The sequence below is a fragment of the Artemia franciscana genome, chromosome 17, assembly GCF_032884065.1.
Source record: "Artemia franciscana chromosome 17, ASM3288406v1, whole genome shotgun sequence".
Lineage (NCBI taxonomy): Eukaryota > Metazoa > Arthropoda > Branchiopoda > Anostraca > Artemiidae > Artemia > Artemia franciscana.
Genome location: NC_088879.1, coordinates 12,096,426 through 12,120,385, shown reverse-complemented (window position 1 = coordinate 12,120,385; position 23,960 = coordinate 12,096,426). Strand labels below are relative to the sequence as shown.

The 23,960-nt window shown below is 35.2% G+C and overlaps 1 protein-coding gene across 1 annotated transcript in view; it reads right to left on the bottom strand.

Annotated features, from left to right (window-relative positions):
* Positions 1 to 20,401, bottom strand: part of LOC136037860 (sorting nexin-27-like) — a 48,431-nt gene extending 28,030 nt beyond the window's left edge. Inside the window, exons 1-3 of the mRNA XM_065720710.1 lie at positions 20,042 to 20,401; positions 12,759 to 12,861; positions 8,377 to 8,505 (exon numbers count right to left, since the gene is read on the bottom strand). Coding sequence (XP_065576782.1) covers positions 8,377 to 8,505; positions 12,759 to 12,861; positions 20,042 to 20,286 — 477 coding nt within the window. The 5' untranslated portion in view covers positions 20,287 to 20,401. The remainder of the gene's footprint in view (positions 1 to 8,376; positions 8,506 to 12,758; positions 12,862 to 20,041) is intronic.
* Between the last annotated feature and the right edge of the window lie 3,559 nt (positions 20,402 to 23,960).

The following is a 23,960-nucleotide window of genomic DNA, read 5'->3' as shown; positions in this document are numbered from 1 at the left end:
GGAGAATACACTGGCCTATATAGGGTTTCGCCACTCTAAATTCTCTACCCAGCACAGTGTTGTGGCTACCACAGAATACCCATGGCATCCCCGCGTCAGGTATCACCCCCAAAATACATGCCTATGAAAAAAAAAAAAACAGCAAATGTAAAACAACCAAGTAAAACCAAAACAAGCTTATCCTGTTAATATATCCCTCCCTTTAGCAACAATAGGTAAACTAAATATTATAAATTTTACCAAATCACAAATATTAACACATTGCAAAAAACCTGAATGAACTAAACAATTATAGAATTCATCTTTACCATGTGGCTAATTTTTTAAAAAAATCCGCTCAATTAGAAACACAATTCAAAATAAATGGCGCTGTGACAACATTTCTCGAACCTCCGAAATTAGTTAAAAATTTCTTTAAGTATTTCTAGATAATTCTTTTGATATTTATTTAAAAGTTCGTTATAATGAAAACTAAATTTTTTAAATTGCCAAGTTAATTTATTTGCAGAAAAACCTCTTGATATCAATTTTCGGCTTAAGATTTTACATCTATTTTTAAAATCAATATAATTACTACAAATCCTTGCATAACGAAGTAACTGTGAGAAAAACGCTGAATATGTGATATTTGAGTGTATATTACTTTCAGGGAATGGGAAACTAATCACTTCAAAATCAAAATCATCCGTTTTATTATACATTTTAAAACTTAATTTATTATTATCACAAATATTAATATTTAAATCTAAGAAATGATCTTCATGACCAGCGCCATGACTAGGCTCAAGAATAAGCTCTGATGGATATATATTTTTAGAAATATCAATGAAATCCTTACAATTTAAGACCAAAATATCATCTAAATATCTTTTATTATTTGACAAAGCATGTTTTAAATTAATTGGATTATTCTTATCCATCATATATTTATATTCTAGTTGACTTAAAAACAAGTCAGCTATAAATGGGCTGGCATTCCCCCCCATGGGAATTCCCATTATTTGCTTGTACAAATCACCCCCAAATCTTATATAAGTATTGTATAGAACAAATTCCAATAACTCAAAAATCATATCCAAGCTGTAACATCTCAAGTTAACTGTAGTATTAAAGCAGTTTGTCCATATGGCTTTTTTATTATAACTGTCTATTTTTAAGAACCTTTTACTAGATAAGAGGAAAGATTTCTTTATAACAGTTTTTAAATTATCAAACACTAAATTAAGTGATATATATATATATATATATATATGTATATATATATATATATATATATATATATATATATATATATATATATATATATATATATATATATATATATATATATATATATATATATATATATATATATATATATATATATATATATATATATATATATATACATAGAACTCTTTAATAATTTTTGGGGGATTTCCGGGGATGGGGGCAAGGCCCCTTGACTGTCTCTGAATGCGCCACTGATATGGATGTATATCTGTGTGTCTATATGTTTACCGAATCTAAAAAGAGCAGAGCAGGTCTAGCAGTGCAATAACATAGAGTAGAGAATATCATGGGATATGCAGAGTTGAACAGATAAACACATCGCTCAAAATTAGACAGCCAATAAAAATAAATTTACCTGCTCGAGAAGGCTAATATGGATACACTAAAGGAGAGGCATAAACTCAAATTTTGGTCTCAGTGCTATGATAAACCCTTTTACTAAGATGCTTTGTTCAACCCCCATATAGTAAAAGTGTTCATTACAAAAGTTCAAGATACAAACACAGCTTTATCCCGTCTGTTGTAAGCTACTAAAATAATTCATCGAAAAAGCTTCCTAGCCCTTTTTCCCTTTTTCCTATTTCCACACGTTCTTGTGTATTTCCTGTTTGACTAATTTTTACTTTTGTGGAGATTCTTCATTTTGTAAATTGCAGAATATTTTTATTTTAAAATTAGTTTTATCTATAGCATCAATTAATTTATCAACTTGTTTACATTTTGTCCTTCATTTCTTTTATTCTAAAAAGACTAAGTCGTTTAGACCAAGAATAAATTTAGTTCCAAAATTAATAGTCGGTTACAAGAATACCGATCAAGTGGACAACTTTATTTACGTGGATAGTGTTACTAGTAGAATTGAGGATGCAAGAGGTCAAAAGTGAATATAGTCATGGCACAGGGTTTCTTTTTTCTAAGTTTAAACAAGTCTGGAAGAATAGGTAGAAGGACGTGTGTCAAGCTAGACTAGAATATTGGATGCCAAGATAATGACAGTGGTCAGGTATAGCTCTGAAACATGGACACTTCGTGAGGCTGAAGGAGATATGTTAGACGTTTCCTGTAAGTTTCGGGTGTTCCTTGGGCTCACTGTAGTCTATTAATATGCTGTACAAATAATGTAGTATGGTCCTACTTTCTGGGGCTATAACAAAAGAAAGATGGCACAACCTCAGTTTATCGACGAGCGATGACAGATTGTGCTTTTGACTTTCCATGTGGAGCAAAACGAAAAGCAGTTTATCCCCAAACGTCATAACAGAGTATTTAAAGGAGTAAATTCGTGGGAATAAGCAAAGAGTGCAACTTCGAATAGTTTAAGTGGATGAGGAGGGTGCGCAGCTATGTTGACCTCAGGTGGATTGGTACTACAGTTAGTTGTGAGTAGTAGTGATTTTAACGATTTATTCCACATGTTTTTTTTACTCTTACGATGTTTTTAATTAAACCCAATTTTATTGCCCGAAGAGATTAAAAAGATTAAAGGGTTATAAAAGATCCGAACTGAATATCAAAATTATGTATTTTCTGTCATTTAACTAGATTTATTTTCTTTCTCTCTTTTCGTTGACTAGGAAGTGCAAATTGGGCAATTCCTAGCTATAAGTCACTTTTCTAAATAAACCTTAACTTGAATTTTATCTAAAAACAAAACTGTCCAGGAAACACCCTTTAACTGAGCAGCGTTAAGTTCAATCTCCAAACAAGCCCATTTCCCTTCCTAAATACATTCACTTTCCAGAATATGAGCTTTATTCGGTAAAAACGAAGTGTTAAGTTCCTTCAGAGTCCTATACAGCCAATAAGACAATTCCTCAAAGCCCCGCTCTTTACGCTAATGCTTTTTACTGTCTTAAAAAATAGAGTTGAGAGTAAGAGTGAAACTTTAGTGTAAAGAGCAGGGCGTTGAGGAGGGAACAGCCCCTTTCATATACGGAGTAATTTCAGTTCGTTTGAAGTTTTAATGTCGCTCCTTACTTTCAGTTAAAAAAAATGTTTTTTTTTATTACCCTTGTATATTAAGCTTATTAAATTTATCACCTATTCTAGCATAAACTCTTTATTCTCAGATTACATCCAGGCGGATCGACTTCATCGTAGTAGACATTTTAAACCTTAAATTGCACATATCCTAAAATCAAGGTTCGGCAAGTGCTGCTACGAGAGCGGTCTCAGAGACCAGTCGCTTGAGTGCTATTCGGCATTTCATCCGTAACATTTTTGTGCCAAGGATACTTTGTGAAATTAGCTTCTTGGTTATTAAATGTAAGCATGTAATGGAGCCTTAAATATACTAGAAACGAATATCAAACAGCTCGTGGTAACGAACTGTAGTAAGGAGCGACCCGGCTCAATAGTAACCAAAACTCTAAAAAACGGAATTTTGATACCAATAGTTACATCAAAAGAATCACAATTTAATGCTGATTTTAAATATATAAGTTTCATCACGTTGAATCTTACCCATCAAAAGTTACAAACCTGAGAAAATTTGCCTTATTTTGGAAAATAGGGGGAAACACACTCTAAAAGTCATAGAATCTTAACAAAAATCACATCATCGTATTCAGCATATCAGAGAACCCTGTTGTAAGAGTTTCAAGCTCCTATCTACAAAAATGTGGAACTTCGTATTTTTTTGCCAGAAGACCGATCACGGGTATTTTTTTTTCAGGGGTCATCGTATCGACCAAGTGGTCCTAGAATGTCGTGAGAGGGCTCATTCGAACGGAAATGAAAGGTTCTAGTGCCCTTTTCACGTGACCGAAAAATTCGAGGGCACCTAGGCCCCCTACCACGCTCTTTTTTCCCAAAGTCAACAGATCAAAATTTTGAGGTTCAGCATAGTCGAAAAACATAATAACCATGTCTTTGGGGATGACTTACTCCCCCAATGTCCCCGGGGGAGGGGCTGCAAGTTACAAACTTTGACCAATATTTACATGCAGTAATAGTTATTGGGTAGTGTACAGACATTTTCAGGGGGATTTTTTGGTTTGGGGGAGGGGGGTTGAGGAAAGGGGGCTATGAGGGAGTATCTTTCCTTGGGGGAATATATCGAGGGGGAAGATAAATTCAATGAAGGGGGCGCAGGATTTTCTAGCATTATTATAAAAAAAAAAAACAATGAAAAACTAAATATGAAAAAAAAATTTCAACTGAAAGTAAGGAGCAGAATTAAAACTTAAAAAGAGCAGAGATTATTACACATATGAGGGGTTGTTCTCCTCTCAAATACCTCGCTCTTTACGCTAAAATATTTTTAGTAATTTCAACTATTTATTCTACGGTCTTTCTGATTCAGAGGTCATTCTTAAATATTTGGGATAAAATTTAAGCTTTAGTGTAAAAAGCGAGGTATTAACGAGCGGACAAATCCCCTCATATACATAATAAAAATATACGAATATAGGAAGTTCGTTACGTAAGATAATTCTTAAGTTACGTATATTTTTTACTAATAAAAAAGTTCGTTAAAAATTAAAAGTTCTAGATGCCTTTTTAAGTAACCAAAATTGTAGAGCAACTAGGCCTCCTCTCCCGCCCTTTTTTCTCAAAATTGTCTGATCAAAACTAAGAGAAAGCCATTTAGCCAAAAAAAAAGAATTAATATACAAATCTCATTTTAATAGCTTTGAGCGAAGAGCTAAAATCAAACATGCATTAATTAAAAACTAAGAAGCAACATTAAAACTTAAAACGAACGGAAATTACTCCGTGTGTGAAAGGGGCTGTTCCCTTCTCAATGCCCCGCTCTTTGCGCTAGTTTTTTACTGTTTAATAAAGTAGGATTGAGAGAAGCAGTCAAACATTAGCGTAAAGGGCGGGAAGTTGAGAAGGGAACAGCCCCTTTCATACACGGAGAGATTTCTGTTCGTTTTAAGTTTTAATGTCGTTCCTTACTTCCAGTTAAAAAAAAACTAGTTTTTTGTTTATAAAATATAGACCAATTGGCACAAGAATCTAATCCCTTGCATTGGTTTTGTTTTTTCGCTATCAATTACTTTTTGTAAAAACCGCAGAGGAATCTTAAAATTATCTGAAATTATTTATTTACTTATCCGTGATAAAAACCGGTCAGCCTATTGTGACGTACGTAATAAAGGTCCGTCAACTGAGATATCTTGGTCACGTACAATCCCCGACTACCGAACGCAGCGCTCCACTGGCAATCATCGGGTACAGGTCGCAGATGCAGTACCAGAAACACAATGCACCAAACTTACCAGATAAATCTGCGGCACTTTTATCACAATTCCAGCCTCAGTAGGATGAATTACTGGCAGCAGCAAATTCGCGAGAAGAGTTGCGGATCCCTCTTGATGCCCTGGAGGCTTCTGGAGGTGCAGGCGAATATAAGGTAAGGCTTAAAAATGCTGGGTAACACATTCTAATTTTGGAAATAGCGATTTACTCTTAAAAATTTAAGTTTCAGGAGGCCTAAAGTGAGTTAAATTACAAATAATAAAGATTGCCAAATATACTGCAATAGGAATCATTTTAAAAGTCTCCCATTGAGGCTTACTAATACCCCAACACACAAATTGATATTTCGCCTTTCCTTTTTTAAGCTAAGATTTGCTTAAAATCTAAATTTGCTTAAAATCTTAAGTTAGATTTGCTTTCTTATCTCAACAAGAGCTAAGAGCTCATATGGCACTTGTGACGAGGTCGGAAGAGCCAAAAGCCAAGACCTCATATGGTATGAGATCTAGCAAAACTCAAAGAATCAATAGATTGATTTAAAAGGAAAATCAGAGGCTTAATGCCGATCGGGATTTAAAATAAGAGCTCTGAGTCATGAGATCCTTCTAAATATCAAAACTCATTAAGATCCGATTACCCACTCGTAAGTTAAAAATACCTCAATTTTTCTAATTTTCCCTCTCCCTTCAACCCCCAGATAGGCAAACCAGGGAAAAAGACTTTATCAAGTCAATTTGTGCAGCTCCCTGACACGCCTACCAATTTTCATCGTCCTAGCACGTCCAGAAGCACCAAACCCACCAAAGCACTGAACCCCACCCCCTAACTCCCCCAAAGAGAGCGGATCCAGTCCGGTTACGACAATCACGTATCTACGACATTTGCGAATTCTATCTACCAAGTTTCACCCCAATCTCTCCACTCTAAACGTTTTCCAAGATTTCCAGTTTCCCCCTCCAGCTCCCCCAAATGTCAACAGATCTGGTCGGTATTTGAAATAAGAGCTCTGAGACAAGCTCTTAGAGTTTATTATAAATACCAAGCTTCATTAAGATCCGGTCACCCGTTCTTGAGTTGAAAATACCTCAATTTTTCTAATTTTTTCCAAATTAACAACCCCCAGCTCCCCCAAAGAGAACGGATACCTTCCAATTATGTCAATCACGTATCTATAACTTGTGCTTATTCTTCTCATTAAGTTTCATCCCGATCTCTCCAACTCCCCCCAATGTCATCGGATCTGGTCGGAATTTAAAAAGAGAGTTCTAAAGCACAAAATCCTTCTAAATACCAAATTTCATTTTAATCTGATCACTCGTTCGTAAGTTACAAATACCTCATTTTTCCTAATTTTTCCGAATTACTCCCCCCCCCCACTCCACCAAAGAGGGCGGATCCGGTCCAGTTATGTCAGTCACGTATCTTGGACTTATCTAGGAATTGTGCTTATTTTTCCCACCACGTTTCATCCCGATCCCTCCACTCCAAGTGTTTTCCAAGATTTCAGGTCCCCCCTCCCAATATCACCGGATCCGGTCGGGATTTAAAATAAGAGCTCTCAGACACAATATCCTTCCAAACATCAAATTTCATTAAGATCTGATCACTCCTTCGCAAGTTAAAAATACCTCATTTTTCTAATTTTTCAGAATTAACCCTCCCCTCAACTCCCCCAACGAGAGCAGATCCGTCCCGGTTATTTCATTCACGTATCTAGGACTTGTGCTTATTTTGCCCACCAAGTTTCATCCCAATCCCTCCACTCTAAGTGTTTTCCAAGATTTTAGGCTCCCCCAAACTCCCCCCAATGTCACCGGATCTGGTCGGGATTTAAAATGAAAGCTCTGGGACACGTTATCCTTCCAAAAAATCAAATTTTATTAAGATCCAATTACCCGTTCGTAAATTTAAAATACCTCATTTTTTCTAATTTTTCGGTTTAATCGTCCCCCACCCCCCACCCCCATATGATCAAATCGGGAAAACGACAATTTCTAACTTAATCTGGTCTGGTTCCTGATGCGCCTGCCAAATTTCATCGTCCTAGCTTACCTGGAAGTGCCTAAACTAGCAAAACCGGGACAGACAGACAGACAGACCGACCGACCGACCGACAAAATTTGCGATCGCTATACGTCACTTGGTAGATACTAAGTGCCATAAAAAGTACAAATTGATATTTCACCTTTCCCCTTTTAAGATTTAGGTTAGATTTACTTTCTTATCCCACAAAGCATAATTTGAGATTTCACCTTTTCCTTTTTAATATTTAGGTTAGACGTGCTTTCACAAAGCAAAAATTGCTCACGAAGCACAAATTGAAATTTCATTTTCTCCTTTTTTGGGTTTGATTTTATCTTCTCATCTTTTCCTTTGGGTTAGATTTGGGGCACAAAAATACTTTGTGATTTCGCCCACTTGGATTAGGATCATTTTCCATGTTAAGATTGTTTAGTTGAATTTTAATTTATTTACTAATGAACCATGTACATTGTTCATTCAGGATGGCAACCATACCATAACACGGATAAGAATTATTTTAAAATTGTTTATAGTTGCATATATATATATATATATATATATATATATATATATATATATATATATATATATATATATATATTCTCATTATATATATATATATAATGAGAATAATCAGAAAAAAAGTTAACATGTTGCAAAGGTTAGAAAGAAACTCACAGAATTGATAAAGGAGTTATTATCAAATAAAAACAAAAAAAGGATTGAGTCTTGTGACTAAAAATAGTGTGTTCTAGTGGCCCTCTAGTGCCCATAGACCCCAACTTTCATAAGTCACACATACACTTGACTTGCAAGTTGTTTCATAGTGCCATCTGTTCTTAAGGTATATTTTAGGTGCCTTTGTCAACTACTTACCACAAATTTTTCAGCCTTTCTTTCAACATAATGATAATCAGGGACTGAAATTGGCAGTGATCTTTTCTCAGTATAATCTATATATGAATAACCAGTGGTCTCCTCCGTGGGTTCTAACTTTTCGGCATCCTGTAAAGCAAATAAAACAAGACTACACTTTGCAAGGGTTGTCATCTGGACACTCGTTTTGTAAAAACACACTTATTAGACTTTTAGTTTCAGACACATTCAAATTTATGTATTTTTAATATTAAATCCATGTAGGACTTGAGGAAATTCTATGCACTAAAATAAAAATTTTCAAAAATGTTTTTTGTAGAGAGCAAAAGTGAATGAACACATTTAATTCCCTCAGAAAATTAAATTTGTGCCATCAAGATTATACTGAACACAATAAAATAACTAGGAGATTCTAAAAAAAATAAAGCAGTATTAAAGGAATTTCGATGTTAATAACTACAGAGACAAAACTGTCTTTCCATAATACAAACAACAAAGATAAAACAAGAAAGAATTGTTATAAGACACTGAAAAGAAAATTTATAAATGTATATATCAGATCTAAATCTAAAACAAGTCATCATCAAATCACAGATAGATACAAAATAAGACTCGCAACAAAATATGATGCCTGGATTGTTTTTATTTTTTGTATTATTATTATTTTTTTTTTTTAGTTTGGACAGTCCTAGTTAGACCATCCCTAGTTATTTTTTCCCATAATACACAATACTTTCCAGAATAATCTCATAAATCCATAATAACTTTCATAAATAATTCCATAATACAAACAACAAAAAATTATTTTATGACATTAAACAAAAATTCTAAATGAACATCTCAGCTCTAAATCAAAGACCAGTCATCGTCAAATCACAGGATAAATACAAGATAAGACTCGCAACAAAATGTAATGCCAGGATTGTTTTTATTATTAATATTTTTTAGTTTGAACAGTCCTTTTTTTTTACTTTGAACTGTCCTAGTCATTTTTTTTTTTTTTTTTTTTTAGTTGAACTAAAAAAATATTTTTAGTTTAGACAGTCCGTCTTTTTTTTTTCTTTTTTTTTTTAGTTTGAACAGTCCTAGTTTTAGCATCCCTAGTGATTTTATTGTTTAAGTTTGATGTTGTATTTATCTGTGATCTGTGATGACGGCTCAAGGCCGAAATACTCATTTAGAAAAAAAATTACAGCGTCTTCATTTCAGCGTCATTCAGCATAATTACTACTGCTAACAACTCGCCACAGCACAAAGCCGCCTGAGGCCAACACAGCTACGCACGCTCCTCGTCCATCAAAATCTATTCAAAGCACCCTCTCCGGAAGATCCCATTTCCTTTAAATCTTTATTTATGACATCCTTCCACCCCAGACAAGGACGACCTGTTTTCCGTTTACCCCTAGACGGTTGGCCGAAATGGATCATCTTCGCCAGTCTGTCATCCTTCATCCGCAGAGCGTGGCCTAGCCATTTCAACTTTTCTTTTAGTATAGCCCTAGAAAGCGGGATTGAACCACAGTTTTCGTACAGCCTAATGTTTGAAATACGGTCAGTCAGCAGGGTACCCAGAACAATCCGTAGGCAATTTCTCTGGAAAAAATCTAGTAAATCTTCATCCGCTTTTCGGAGAGCCCATGCTTCCGAGCCACATTTGACCACTGTTATCACTGTATCTTCTAATATTCTAATATTTGTTTGCACACTTACCTTCCTATTCTTCCAGACTTGTTTTTTAACTGTGAGAAAACACCCTGGGCCTTCGCTATTCTACTTTTAACATCTTCACTGCTCCCACCGTCTTTACTAATAATATTACCAAGGTAAGTGAAGCTGCCCACCTGATCAATCTTTTCGTTACCCAACGTCACCTTTTCGTTTTCATTTACTCCTAGCCTTAGTTACTTAGTCTTCCTAGCATCAAACAGTTCGTGGTAACGAACTGTAGTAAGGAGCGACCCGGCTCAATAGTAACCGAAACTCTAAAAAACGGACAACACGGTTTTTTACAACAATAGTTACATCAAAAGAATCGCATTTCAATGCTGATTTTAAATATATAAGTTTCGTTAAGTTTAGACTTAACCATCAAAAGTTACGAGTGTGAATATTTGCCTTATTTTGGAAAATGGGGGAAACACCCCTTAAGTCATAGAATCTTAACGAAAATCACACCATTAGATTCAGCGTATCAGAGAGCCCTATAGTAGAAGTTTCAAGCTCTTGCATTTTATGCCACAAGACAGATCACGGATGCGTGTTTATTTGTTTGTTTTTTTGTTGTTGTTTTTTTCCAGGGGTGATAATATCGACCCATTGGTCCTAGAATGTTCCTAGAATTGGTCCTAGAATTCTAACGGAAATTAAAAGTTCTAGTTCCCTTTTTAAGTGACCAAAAAGATTGGAGGGCACCTAGGTCCCCTGCCACGCTCATTGTTTTCCCGAAGTCGCTGGACCGAAAGTCAGAGATAGCCATTCTATTCAGCATAGTCGGAAAACCTAATAACTATGTCTTTGGGGACGACTTGCTCCTCCACGGTCCCCGTGGGAGGGGCTGCAAGTTACAAACTTTGACCAGTGTTTACACATAGTAATGGTTATTGGGAAATGTATAAAAGCTTTCAGGGGGATTTTTTTGGTTGGTGGGAGAGGTTGAGGGGAGTAGGTTATGCGGGGGGATCTTTCCATGTAAGAATTTGTTATGGTGGAAGAAAATTTCCATGAAGGAATTGCAGGATTTTTTAGCATTTTTTAAAGAACAACGAAAAAATAAATATGAAAGTTTTTTCAACTGAAAGTAAGGAGCAGCATTTAAACTTAAATCGAACAGAAATTATTACGTATATGAGGGGTTCACCTCCTCCTAATACCTTGCTCTTTACGCTAAAGTAACTTTATTAATTTCAACTATTTATTCTACGGCCTTTGTGATTCAGGGGTGACCCAGCCTTTGTGACTGGAGGAATTGGGACAAAATTTAAGCTTTAGTGTAAAGAGCGAGGTATTGACAAGGGGTGAACCCCCTCATATATGTAATAATAACATACAAATATAGAAGTTCGTTACATAAGTTACGTATATTTTTTACTAATAAAAACGTTCGTAAAAAATTAAAAGTTCTAGTTGCCTTTTAAATAACAAGAAAAAATTGGAGGGTAGCTAGGCCTACTCACCCACTCCTTTTTTCTCAAAATCGTCCGATCAAAACTATGGGAAAGCCATTTAACCAGATGAATAAATTAATATGCAAATTTCGCTTTAATTATTCATGTGCGGAGAGCCAAAATCAAAACATGTCTTAATTTAAAAACGTTCAGAAATTAAATAAAAAAAGATTTTTTTTAACTGAAAGTAAGGAGCAATATTAAAACTTAAAACGAACAGAAATTACTCCGTATATGAAAGGGGCTGTTCCCTCCTCAACATCCCGCTCTTTACGCTAAAGTTTTTTACTGTTTTAAAAAGTAGAGTTGAGAGGAAGAGTCAAATATAATGCAGCTTAGAAGCTGCAGCCGAAATGTTGAGTGGTATAAGTGCAATGAGAAACCCAGGACGACTGGGCCACAAGTGTATTATAGTGATTGCATATAGTGCAATTATGGATACATTATAAATAGCAAATCATGGTGATTTAAGATTACTGCTGACAGAAATAGAAACAAGGATTATTGAATTAGCAGCACTTGAGGTCCATTCTTCTCAGTATAATGATTCTGAGTGTTCGAACCTTGTAGCATTACCTTTCTATTCTGAACTGGGAAATCGAACCTGAAATGCAAGTCAGCCTTATCTTTTCTGGCCGAAGGCTTGCTTCTGCTTGAATAGGTTTTCATGACTGCAACAATAGCAGAAACCGAGCAAAAATTGTCAACAGTCCATAGTAATCAATAGTTTAAAAATGGTAAAAAAAAACTGTTTTTGGTGAAAACTTAGCCGGAACCTAATAAAGAATCGTCGACGGTCCATAGTAATCAATAGTTTAAAAATGGTGAAAAAACTGCTGAGTGAAGAAAAAAATTATCGAGTGAAACAAAGTACCATTTTTAGCCGATCACAAAAATTTTCCAGAAGGGGTCACCGGTTTTCCAAACATTATTAGAAAACGATCAGAAATTAAATGAAAAAAAAACAAGTTTTTTCAACTGAAAGTAAGGCACAACATAAAAACTTAAAACGAACCGAAATTTTGACGTATATGAGGGGTATCACCCCCTCGTCACTCATGTTTCTAATTTGCACCTAATCTATTAATTTAAATTTCTTTTAATTTTTAATATCTTTTCTAATTTTCTAGTTTAAACAAAAATGTTAAACGCAACACATTAAAAGTAACAAAACACAGATAAAAAATGTGCACAAAAGGAAAACAAATTATCACTTACTGAGGGAGAAACGGATAATAATGTCAAGGTCAATTGATCTCCTCCTGATTTAATAAGTTCAACAACATATCGATGCGTAGTTCCTTCAACGTTTTTCCCGTTACTAAAAACATAGAATAATACAATTAAATCAAATCTAAACAAAGGGGTACGAAACCATCTCTCACCACTAATGCTATGAAAAACAAGCAATAATGTCTGAAAACCCAAAGAATTAGGACTTAAAAAGAATTATTTATGAAGTGTTAGACCGTCCCTCTCAGGGACCCCAATTCATAAAATAGTAACGGGGGAGGGCATGGATTTTTCTACTATTTTTAACCGAAGAAAGAAACAAAAAAAAAACAAAAGAAGAAAGAAACGGATGAAGAAACGGAAACACAAGCAAAAACAATAGAAAGAAACAAAAAAAAACATAATGAAATTAAGCAAACATACATAAATGAGGACTACCAACCACTTCACTCCTTGGAGTAATCATCAACTAATCTACCCAAATCTAACTTCTTGGCATCCTTTGTTTCGACCGTCATGATAATAAGATCACTGAGCCTGTCATTTCCCATCGTCAATAGCAGAGAGTCCTTCACACACCCTAATACTGAAGAGAGTTGTTCATTGCTGGCAGTGGTCATAGGAAAAGCCTCAATAAGTTTCATCAGTTTTGTAATGCAGAATAAGTAATTGGGAGGTCAGATATAATTTTGACACATCAGAAGAGAATGATTTTTTGGAAGATACAAGTTTGTTTTTCTCCATCTTCGGTTTCGATTCAAATTAGATCACTAAAATATGGGAAGGCCCAAGGTCCAGATGGTTTGTTACCAGAGCACCTTTTGTATGACATTAATTTCAAAAAAAAAACTTTCCGAAAAAGAAGTTTTTCAAAGAAAAGTAAAGGCCATTTATAGTTAAGATCAACAGAAACAAATACCTTCTAAAATTCAAACTCAAAAAGACGAGAAATTCTTATTTAAGAATAAATGAAACCTAAATCAAACAGATATTAAATAAACAATCATAGTTAGCTTGAAACGAGCTTGAAACGAACAAAAATCACTACAAGCAAGAATTTGGGTATCACCTCCTTCCCTCACAGTAAAAGTCTAAAACTCACTGCTTCATTGGCACTTTACTGAAAACTATAAGTGTCTTGAACAGTCATGGAAAGTATATACAAAATTAAAATGAATATTTGATATATAATGATATTAATTGTTGAGAGATCCATCAGTTCAAGATTGTATTTCACTGTAGTTTTATTTTCATTTTCAATGCTGTAAGAATTGGAAAAGAAAATATTTGTAATATAACTCATTTTCAGTTAAGCGCCAATGATGCAGTAGGCTTTATGTTTTTACAGTTAAAGAAGGGGCAGTATTCAAACTCTTGTTAGTAGTGAAACTAATTCGTCTTGAACAATCTTAGAAAGAGCTAATAAATTAAACTGAATATTTGATGTATAATGATATTAATTGCTGAAAGCTCATAAGTTCAAAATTTTACTGTAATTTTAATGTTTATTTTCAATATTAAGTAAACTATAATATTTGTAATATAATTCGTTTTCAGTAAAACATCAATGACACAGTAGGTTTTCACTTTAAAGTGAGAGAAGGAGGCGATTACCAAACTCTTGTTTGTTGTGATTTTTATCGTTTCAAGCTTAATTTGCATATTCAATTTAAAGTTCACTTGTTTTAAGATTTATTTATTCATTTATATTAGTATGTATTGTATGTTTGTTTGCATTGATTCTTTATTTAATGTCGGCTCATTTGGGGTTTCATTTATGCTTCAATAGCAAAATATTTTTTTTTTGTTTTAAGCTTGATTTGCATATTCAATTTTTAGCATCACTCACTTTAAGATTTATTTTTTTTGTTTATATTATTACTTGTTGTATGTTTTTTTGCTACGATTGTTTATTTAATTTGCATGTACATATGGTTTAGACTATCCCCAAACACCCCTTTACTCACATTCCTCCCAAAAATCCACTTCCTTTTGACTCCTTTACTCTTGATGTGTCCAATAAGTTACCAACTGGTTCTAGACTCCACCCATTATTTGCCAAAATAAACCTGACCCCTCCTCTCCCAGAGATCCTTCACTGTACTTCCTTCTCCCAGCATCATCTTTCCTTACCATTACACCCTTATAAAGAACACTTGACTTGATGAATTTGACTTCTTCCCAAATCACCAGGAAACGTTTCCCCATCCCTTGCACTTTATCCCCCCTGGCTACCCTACCAGTCTAACCTGGTCTGAGAGCTCCTGCATGCAAAAATTAGCCTGTAATAAATAATCTACTCCAATATGATTTGCTCCATCCCATAGCCCAGTTAAAGCTTCACTGATTACCTGTGAATTTTCTCTTCTTTAATAGAAGAAATTTTACCAAAGAGGCAGATTTTACCCATGGCTCTTTCAATTTACCACTAACTTTAAAATGGAACATCTTCCCCTCCCACTTCAAAAGCGGCTTAGTAGTCAAATCTTCCTGCAATACTCTTAATGATAATATTCCACTTTTAGGTGATGTTCTCCAAACTCCCAGCATTAACATTAATACTTACAGCCCACCAAAGTTGGTGAAGAATAAATCTTTTTTGAAGAAATCTGTTGTTAAACATTTTCATAAAAAAAAGTTATCATTTCCCCATTTTCCTCCTTATGAAAGCTGAAAGCTTAAATTTTGAAAAGTTAGTTGAGTTAGAACCAACAGCTAATTTGAACCATATTAATATAATTGCAGCTATTGAAGTCCAGGCACAAAATCCAGATCTCCTAAAAATGACTGCTTTTCAGGAGTTTATAAAGCTATGCCTAAGTGACTACCTACCAGGGAAAAAAGGAGGAAGGACAATGATTTTCAAAAAGAATTGTCTATCTTTTACCCTTATTCATTTGCCAGGACTAGGTGAAACTGCTGAAATCATTTGGATATATACTAAGCCCCAATGCCTGCCTTGGCCTTATACTAATTTAATCATTGGCCTAACACTAATTTGATCATTTGCTCATTTGATTATTCACCCAGACTGAATACTTGTTCTTGTCATAATTTTTATGCTAAGCTACAAGCAAGTCTTAACTTTGTCATGACAAGGTATCCAAGTGTGGACTTTTTTTTATAGCAGGAGAGGTAAACGAACTAAGTCTTAATTATCTGTGCAAAGATCAAAAGCTAAAGCAAATTGTTGATATAAATACAACAAAAAGTGGAACCAGTTTGGATGCTATTTGCACCAGCCTAAAAACCTTTTACAGTACTTCAACTACCCTTCTCACCCTCTGTGGTAGCTATCATTTCATGTAAAAATTAAAACCACAGCTTGTTTTAAAAAAAAACTCAGTCTCTGAGTTTTTGCACTGGCCAATAGCAAGTCAAGGTCTTTTTTAATTTTGGATCTTGGATTGTGTCTGAGAGTTGGGATGATGTTAGGAGTAAATCTTAATTCAAAGTTTAGTTTGTCCCAAACAAAATTAATGACAAATTCCCAAAAACGTTTCCCAGAGGTTAATACTTTGATGCAATATACAGATGATTGCAAGCTCCTAGCACTGGTATTCAAGAAGATCTGAACTAGCTGTTCAAATGGTCATGGTATTGGTTTCTAGAATTCAATGTCCCAAAATGCTTACAGCCTTGAGTCTTACATCTTGGCTCTACATTGTTTACGAGATACCCAGCTTGAGGTAGTTGGTGAGGAGAAGGACCTGGGGTCATTGTTGACTAAGCTTAAGTTGCCAAAGTAGACCAAGCGCTTGGCCTCATGAAACAAACATTCACCACCAGGAAGCCACTTGTGATGAAAGAGATTTATAAAGCCATAGTCTGCTCTCATATGGAATTTGGCATGACCTTAGTCTCTCCCTGCTATAAGATGGATGTGAAGGTACTGAAATGCATTCAAAGAAGAGCAACAAAACTTATCCCAACACTATAAGACAAAACCTCCAAGGAATCTTTCCCTCTCACTCAAACTCCCTACTTTAGCATACTGTAGAAAAAGAGGAGATATAATAACAACTTTTAGGTTGCTGGGAAGTAACCTATTAGGTCATGCCTTCTCCCAATCCCTTTCAACTACCATAAGAGGACAAAACAGGAAGCTGCAGGTCCTCTATGACACCTAGCAAGAGTGGCAACACTTCCTCTTAATCAGTTCTGTCTGAGTCCACAGACTTAAACAGCCTGTCTGAAGCCACTGTCAAGTCTCAAACCATAGAAGCTTCCAAGAAAGGAGTTGATCAAGACTGAATCAATGCTGAATGGATACTAAACTGGGATGTTAAATGATTAAATGAATTTGACAATACCACCAGTGCCATTTTTTTTCAGGGAATTCAACATCACCTTATTTTGCTACACCTGCAATTTCAAGTAATTTAAGATAAAAATCAGGGAGAAAGCCAATTCTGTTTCAGCAAGTAGCAAAATCAAGCAATTTGACTGAAGTATTCTCTAGACATATGACATAAACTGGGACATGTTCCAGGGTACCCATATCTCCTATAGGATAGGCTATAAAAACTGACGTATATCCAAAGGTGATACTATTGAATTCCCTATTTTATGTTCTATTCCAATGAAATATTCATTACACTGACATTACATAACAGCCACCCAATCCATGATGGGCACATGTATAGTCCTAATAATAGCCTGTATTTGTTTGTCATTCTTTACATTTACTGATCTGTTCCAAAATCAGTTACTCTAATCCAGTTTAACTTGTCATTTTGCTGAATTAGATAAAAGATAGTATCTTAATTGAGTTAAAAATGTGAATAGGCTAATCATAGCCTAGAATAAAATATGATAATCTAGTTGATATAAACAGGCAAGGCTATGCAGTATATTAAAAAGTATAAATTTCATTGTTTTAGTTTTTTATTCTGATTGTCTGTATAGCTAAAATTCTAGATAAGCTGCTTTTTGCTATCTTGGAAAGTGGTTAGGTTAGGAAAATCAAACTTCTAATATATCCAGGGCCAAAAAATACTCCAGGAAAGTATTGTCTAGCATCTATGTTAACCCCCTTCTGATTTTTAAGTCTTAGAAATTTGTCTACTTCACAAGTCTGTTACCTATTGGATTTTATACAAAACAGCAGTATAGCTTAATTTTCAGCTTTTTTTTTCTTGATTTAGTTCTGAAAAGACACTTCTTGTTATTTGAGTAAAACTTTAGCCATACCAATGTTGTTTTTTTTTCAAAATTTAGGAAATGTATCTGCAAATTTTGAAACCTCATAAATTAGGATTGAGCAAATTTGTGAAGCTAAAAATTCTTTTCTTGTACTTTATTTAAATAGGAGATTTATTTTGCAAATTTTCAATTTTATAAAACTAAAAATCTTAAAGGTCATCAAAGGTCAATTCCCTCTAGGGGGAGAGGGAGTGGAGTTAGGCACTTTAAAATGCGTTACCTTCCCAGGACATACTTAATTTAGATCTATCTCTGAAAATTTTATTTTTTCTAACCTAACCACTTTCCAAGAAATCAAAAAGTAGCTTGTCTAGAAGTTGACTCCTGTCTATCCTAGGGACCACCAAGAGGGTGAGAGCAAATTGTCACAAATGCAACTTGGACCATAAAAAGAGCAGAAAATCACAAGTCAGGAAATATCCTCTATTTTATTTCAGCATGTCTTCTTCAGGAGAGTCACCAAATCTGGGTCTAGGGGTGCACAACAAATAATCACTTAGTGTTTTTTTTTTTTCTTGACAAAAACTGGACTGATGTGATTTATCATCAAAGTGTCAGTGTAATATGCAGTAAATGTTTAGTTTTGTTCAAAGTGCTCTAAAGTGTGTATTACTGCATATGGCAAGATTCTGATGATCACATATTGTTTCTTTGTCATTATTAGAGAAGTGCATCTATTTCTGGTTGACCCTCCTTCTCCATGGTGCAAACTAAAAATGTGTGAAGTAGGCTTGCTGGTAAAATTGGAGCAAACACTATCACTTGCTTTCATATAAAGTGAATATACCACTTGATGCCTTTTTTAATGCTCTTTACAAATATAATAATAGCTTCTACCAGAAATTCAGATTTAAGCACTTTTTGACCTCTTAAAAATGACCTAAATATGGGGTCATTACAAATCTGTAATAGTTTAGAAACAAATTTGGGCTATATATTTGCACATCAGGGGGGGGGGGGGGTAAAGCATAGCATATATTAAATACATAAACTAACCATTGCTGATTTTTTTTTTTTATGTGTTTGTGCTGTTGCACTGGTGCAACAATCTCTAACTAGATTTAGGGAATGTACACCTATTTACAGATCTTTGAAAAAGAAAAAAAAACAGCAATGGTTAGTTTATGTATTTAATATATGCTATGCTTTACCCCCCACCCCCATTTGCAAATATATAGCCCAAATTTGTTTCTAAACTATTACAGATTTTTAATGACCCCATATTTAGGTCATTTTTAAGAGGTCAAAAAGGTAATTTTTAAGAGGTCAAAAAGTGCTTATGTCTGAACTTCCAGTAGAAGCAATTATTATATTTGTAAGGAGCATTAAAGAAGGCATTGAGTGGTATATTTACTTTATATGAAAGCCAGTAATACTGTTTGCTCTAATTTTACTGGCTTGCTTACAGGTAACATTACCTATAGAGCAAAGTATATTAGTCCGTAAGCCCTGCAGACAGTAGGTTAAGGTCTGTGTTCTATATTTATTTAATGAACCTTGTTCAAGGTTTTTTTTCAGTTATAGCCTATTGCTCTTTATTGGATAAATATAGAATATAGACCTTGTCCTGAAGCCTGAAGGGCTCTAGAACTTATATGTTTCACTCTATAGGTAATGTTACCTGTAAGTAGGCCCATTTTGTGCATTTTTAGTCTCATTGGAGTGGGATTTTGGAAAACTAAAAAATGGAAGCACTTCACTAATAATGACAAAAAAAAACAATATGCAATCATCAGAATCTTGCTATATGCAGTAATATACACTTTAGGGCACTTGGAATGAAACTAAACTTTTACCCACTCTGTTACCATGCTGCCAATTCACAGAAAAATAATTTTGAAATGACATGGGAATTCTAAGGCCAGTTACAAACTCTCCAGTGGTCTTCAAAGAATAACAGCTGAGAGAACAGCAGCAAAACAAATTGTGCCTAGAAATTTCAAAGCTTTATATCTTGTCTGAGAGCCACTATTCTGCAAATCTACCCCTTAAGGATTATTTTTAAGAAGAGAGGTTGCTGGATGATTAGCCTAAAGCAGAAAACATAAAAAAAAGACCCTTACACTTCAAGGATTCTATCTCCCTTGACTACTCCAGCCTTTTCAGCTGCTCCACCTTTGAGCACAGCACTTACATGTTGAAGTGGGGCATATAAGTTTCCATTTATACTTCTTAATTGTCCACCCTCACTTACTTGGCCTCTCACATTAAAGCCAAAGCCAGTATCAGTCTTGTGTATTACAACAACTTTAATGCCTCTTTCAGAGTCGGTGTGCAGATATTTAGGTCTTTCTAGATCCTCACTCATAACACTCAATGTATTTGGCTTATTGTTTATAATTAATAAGCCCTATTGTTGTTGTTGTTGTGAGAGGGATGATGGAGCATACAGAATTGACTCTCTTCACTCCAAAGCCCTGTTTAAACTTTTGCTTTCACTTCTTCTAAAAAGTCTTATTACGACCGAAGACACTGCCAGAAAAATAAGCAGATAAAATATTTGACAATAGTATCCCGGCATTTTATGCTTTCTTGTCAAACACACGTGCCTAGTTAGCGTACAACCGATCGCATAGCACGATTTTACCTCAAAGAAACTTGCTTCAAGGTTCAATTAGCTATAGAAATTACAAGAGATTTCTGTAACTAAGACCAAAACATAGATTTGCCGAAAATACTGCTTGGGTGCACTCCCCCCTCACACATGACACCTCTTGAACTACTTTTCAGGTTAATATAACTTATATAGATATTTCAAGTGATTTTGGCTTAACCAGAAATTGATAATATTATATTGTTCTCTGTCTCATATCTTTGGTCAAGTTAAAAATACTTTGTGCAGATCAAATGTAACAACTGGGGCCAAATTAGAAAAAAATTAGACTGCAGACATTATAGGCAAGGGTGAAAAAGTCACACAAATGAATACAAAAGTATATTATATTCTTTATATCCTCTCGCTTGCAGACTTTCTTTTCAAAATTAGTATGCCAACATTAATTTTGTTCTGCTTCCAGCACTTAAACGCTCCATCAGTTAAAGTTTTGCAGTATTCTCGCAAGTCTAAAAAATAATAACTAAGGTGAAAAACCACAGGAGTTTTTTTTTATAAATTAGAAAATATCACTAGCCAGAAAATAACTGAAATAGTAACAAGTCCTAGTGGTAGCAACCCACAATGACGGATCACTGAGCTCACTAGTGCTGGATATCCATTTGAACTGCAACACTACATTTTATAAAAAGGACCTTCCATAGTTCCAACAAGCAGCCAGAGGTGGACTGGGAGTGGAAGGCTACGGGGCCATTTGGGTTAAGTGGCCCTACCTATGGCCCTATCTATAGACTGTATTGATTTTATTTTCTCGTCTTTAATCAGAAAGGGCCTTTAACAATGAGGGGAAATTGCGCTCTGCGTGTTAATACCAAAGTTTGCGCCGTCAGGCAAATTAGTACTACCCGCTAAGTAAGAAGTAGGCTTACAGTAGAAATAAGACAGATACCACTAATCATTTTGTGTGTCAGGTCTCCCTGATACTCGATTGGTTTCGGTGCTCCTCAGGTTCTTATGCAAACAGAGACCAGCATCGTATTTTCAGCTGTATAAAATTTTTAGCTTTCGTTCTGCATCATGGAAATCTGAGCCAAAGAACATTCAAATTATTTATTTTCTTCAGAAGGATGTTTAATACCACTAAGGATTCTTTACTATCGATCAGAACACAAAACATATATATTGGTCAGATACAAAACAAAATAACTGGCATAACGGAAGAAAAAACTAGTGCACTGACAAAAGCGATGTTTAAGTCTTCGAATCTCTTTTCGTGTCTTCTCAAATATTTTCAAAGTTCATTGAATCAAGTAGCTCCCACTCACATAACACCACTAAGAATTTTTACAAGAGATCACCTGATATTTTAGTTCTTAATCTTGTTTTAATTAAGTTCAGTTTGATGAAGGTTCTTTCACAGCTGACACGAGAAAACGAAAGCGTCAGCAGATATTCGTAGGCCAGAAAAACTAAGTGTGGGCTGATGAGCACTATTTTGCGTTAATAGCAGCCAATGCGTGTAAGTTATGCAGTTGTTGCACAAAATACAGGAACTTGAATCTTGTATATCAGCCCCTCAACATTCCCTTCCAAGTTCTGGTCCATCCTTATTTTTTTGTACCAGGCCTATCCCGTCTGTTTTTATGACCCGTGGTAATAATTTCGCTTTAAACTGAGAAATAGTTTTCAGGCTCTGACCTTAGATCGGCATGAAACACCTTTGCCATCTTTGCAACGCTACAAAGGGCCTACTTTGGCATTTCACCTCGACACACAAGGCTGGACGTGGTGGGATGCAAGAAATATACGTCAGAAATAAGCTGTTTGTTGCCTGAAAATCTTTTTTCGGGCTAGTTGTTATTTTATCAATTACTAATCTGAACACTTCGACTCGAAATCACTGCTCCAGATTTTCAGGTCAAGAATTTTCACCGCTTCATCCGACATGCACTTTTTCTTGGCAATGCGAAAAGCTGGTAACTCTGAGTTGATTTCAAGGTCCACTGAAGTAGTCTCTAGAAGGCCTTGGATCCTTGAAACGAACTTGGAGGCTTCTTCTTCGACACTTTAGAAGGAAATGCTATTTAGATCATTTCTTGCTTTATCAACCCTGTTCCAGGCCGTCAAAAAAGTATAAACTTTTGTCTGGAGATGCTTTTGAAATAAGGCAAATGACTTCAAATGCGGCAAGAAACAAGAGAATGGTTACGATTATTTTGTGCTCCATAAGCTTACTCAGCAGTGAGTTGGCTTTGGATGAAGTTTTAAAGTCAAAAGAACTGCTGTGTTCCGCTGAGGACAAAACGCGCACTGCATCTAAGTGCAGGCAATCGTCACCGAAAAACACCAAAACAAGCGACTTCTCTTTTGCCAACCAACGAGTTTCACCGATTTTCAGGGAATTTTCAACTTTGACTGTCCTTTTTTGTGTTCGCTGTTTGATGTCACCACAGGCCCATTCGTTGGTGTGACTCAGCAAAGAAATATAAATTCTATTCAAGGTGCCGAAGAGATTTCTTGGATCTGTTGCAGTACAGCAATTAACGCCGCAAAGGTCTGGAACATGACTCTAATACCAGATATAAACCAATTCTGGAACGCGGTTTTTAATGTGAGAGTGACGTTCGTTAAATTCACTCCTCACGTTTGAATTGTCGTCAAACCATTCCTCAGCTATATTTTCGTACTTAAGTTCATTCTCTTTTATCCTTGCTTGTAGACCCTTATTCATATCCTTGTCATTGGAATCCAGGACAGGTACTACGGCAAAGAACTGTTCGTGAATTTCTTTGTCTCTTACACTTCTTAATACAATAGAAGTCCTGTCCACAACCCCAGCGTCCTGAGTGATGTTCATTTAGATGCTGTACCTTTTTCACCGATCTCGTTCACTATATCTCAACGCAAGTGCTTCAAATGCTCTTTATCACTTTCTGGACCGTCATTTCGGAAAAAAAAAGTGATTACTGAACCATGATCCTTAGCTACATCTCTGAATTCTCTGTTCAAATCGAAGTTCAATTTTTTCTGCTATCCTCTGTGGTTTTTTCCAGATGTTCCTTAGGAGAGAAGTCATATTTCAAGCAAAAGTCTCCCCAAGAGCTTCATTACCTCAAAAACAAAATTCAGCACTTTAATGTTTTGCAAGATCTGTTCTTGCTGTTTACTGGCCAAAACCATATTTATGTGCTATCCAGTGTCTCCGTAGTTTTCAGCTTGAGAGTATGCTTGAGCCGCAGCGATATGACCCTTTTACCATTAATGTCCCTAGATTTTCTCATGGGTATGCCTAAAATTGGTGAACCCAGAAACAAGCTGCGACTTTCTGTCGGAAAACGCGATGCATATGATGCAAAAAATTTATTTTACTGTCATATTTCTAGTTTCAAGAGTAACCCAGGATCGTGAGACAGAACCAGTGGTAAGTT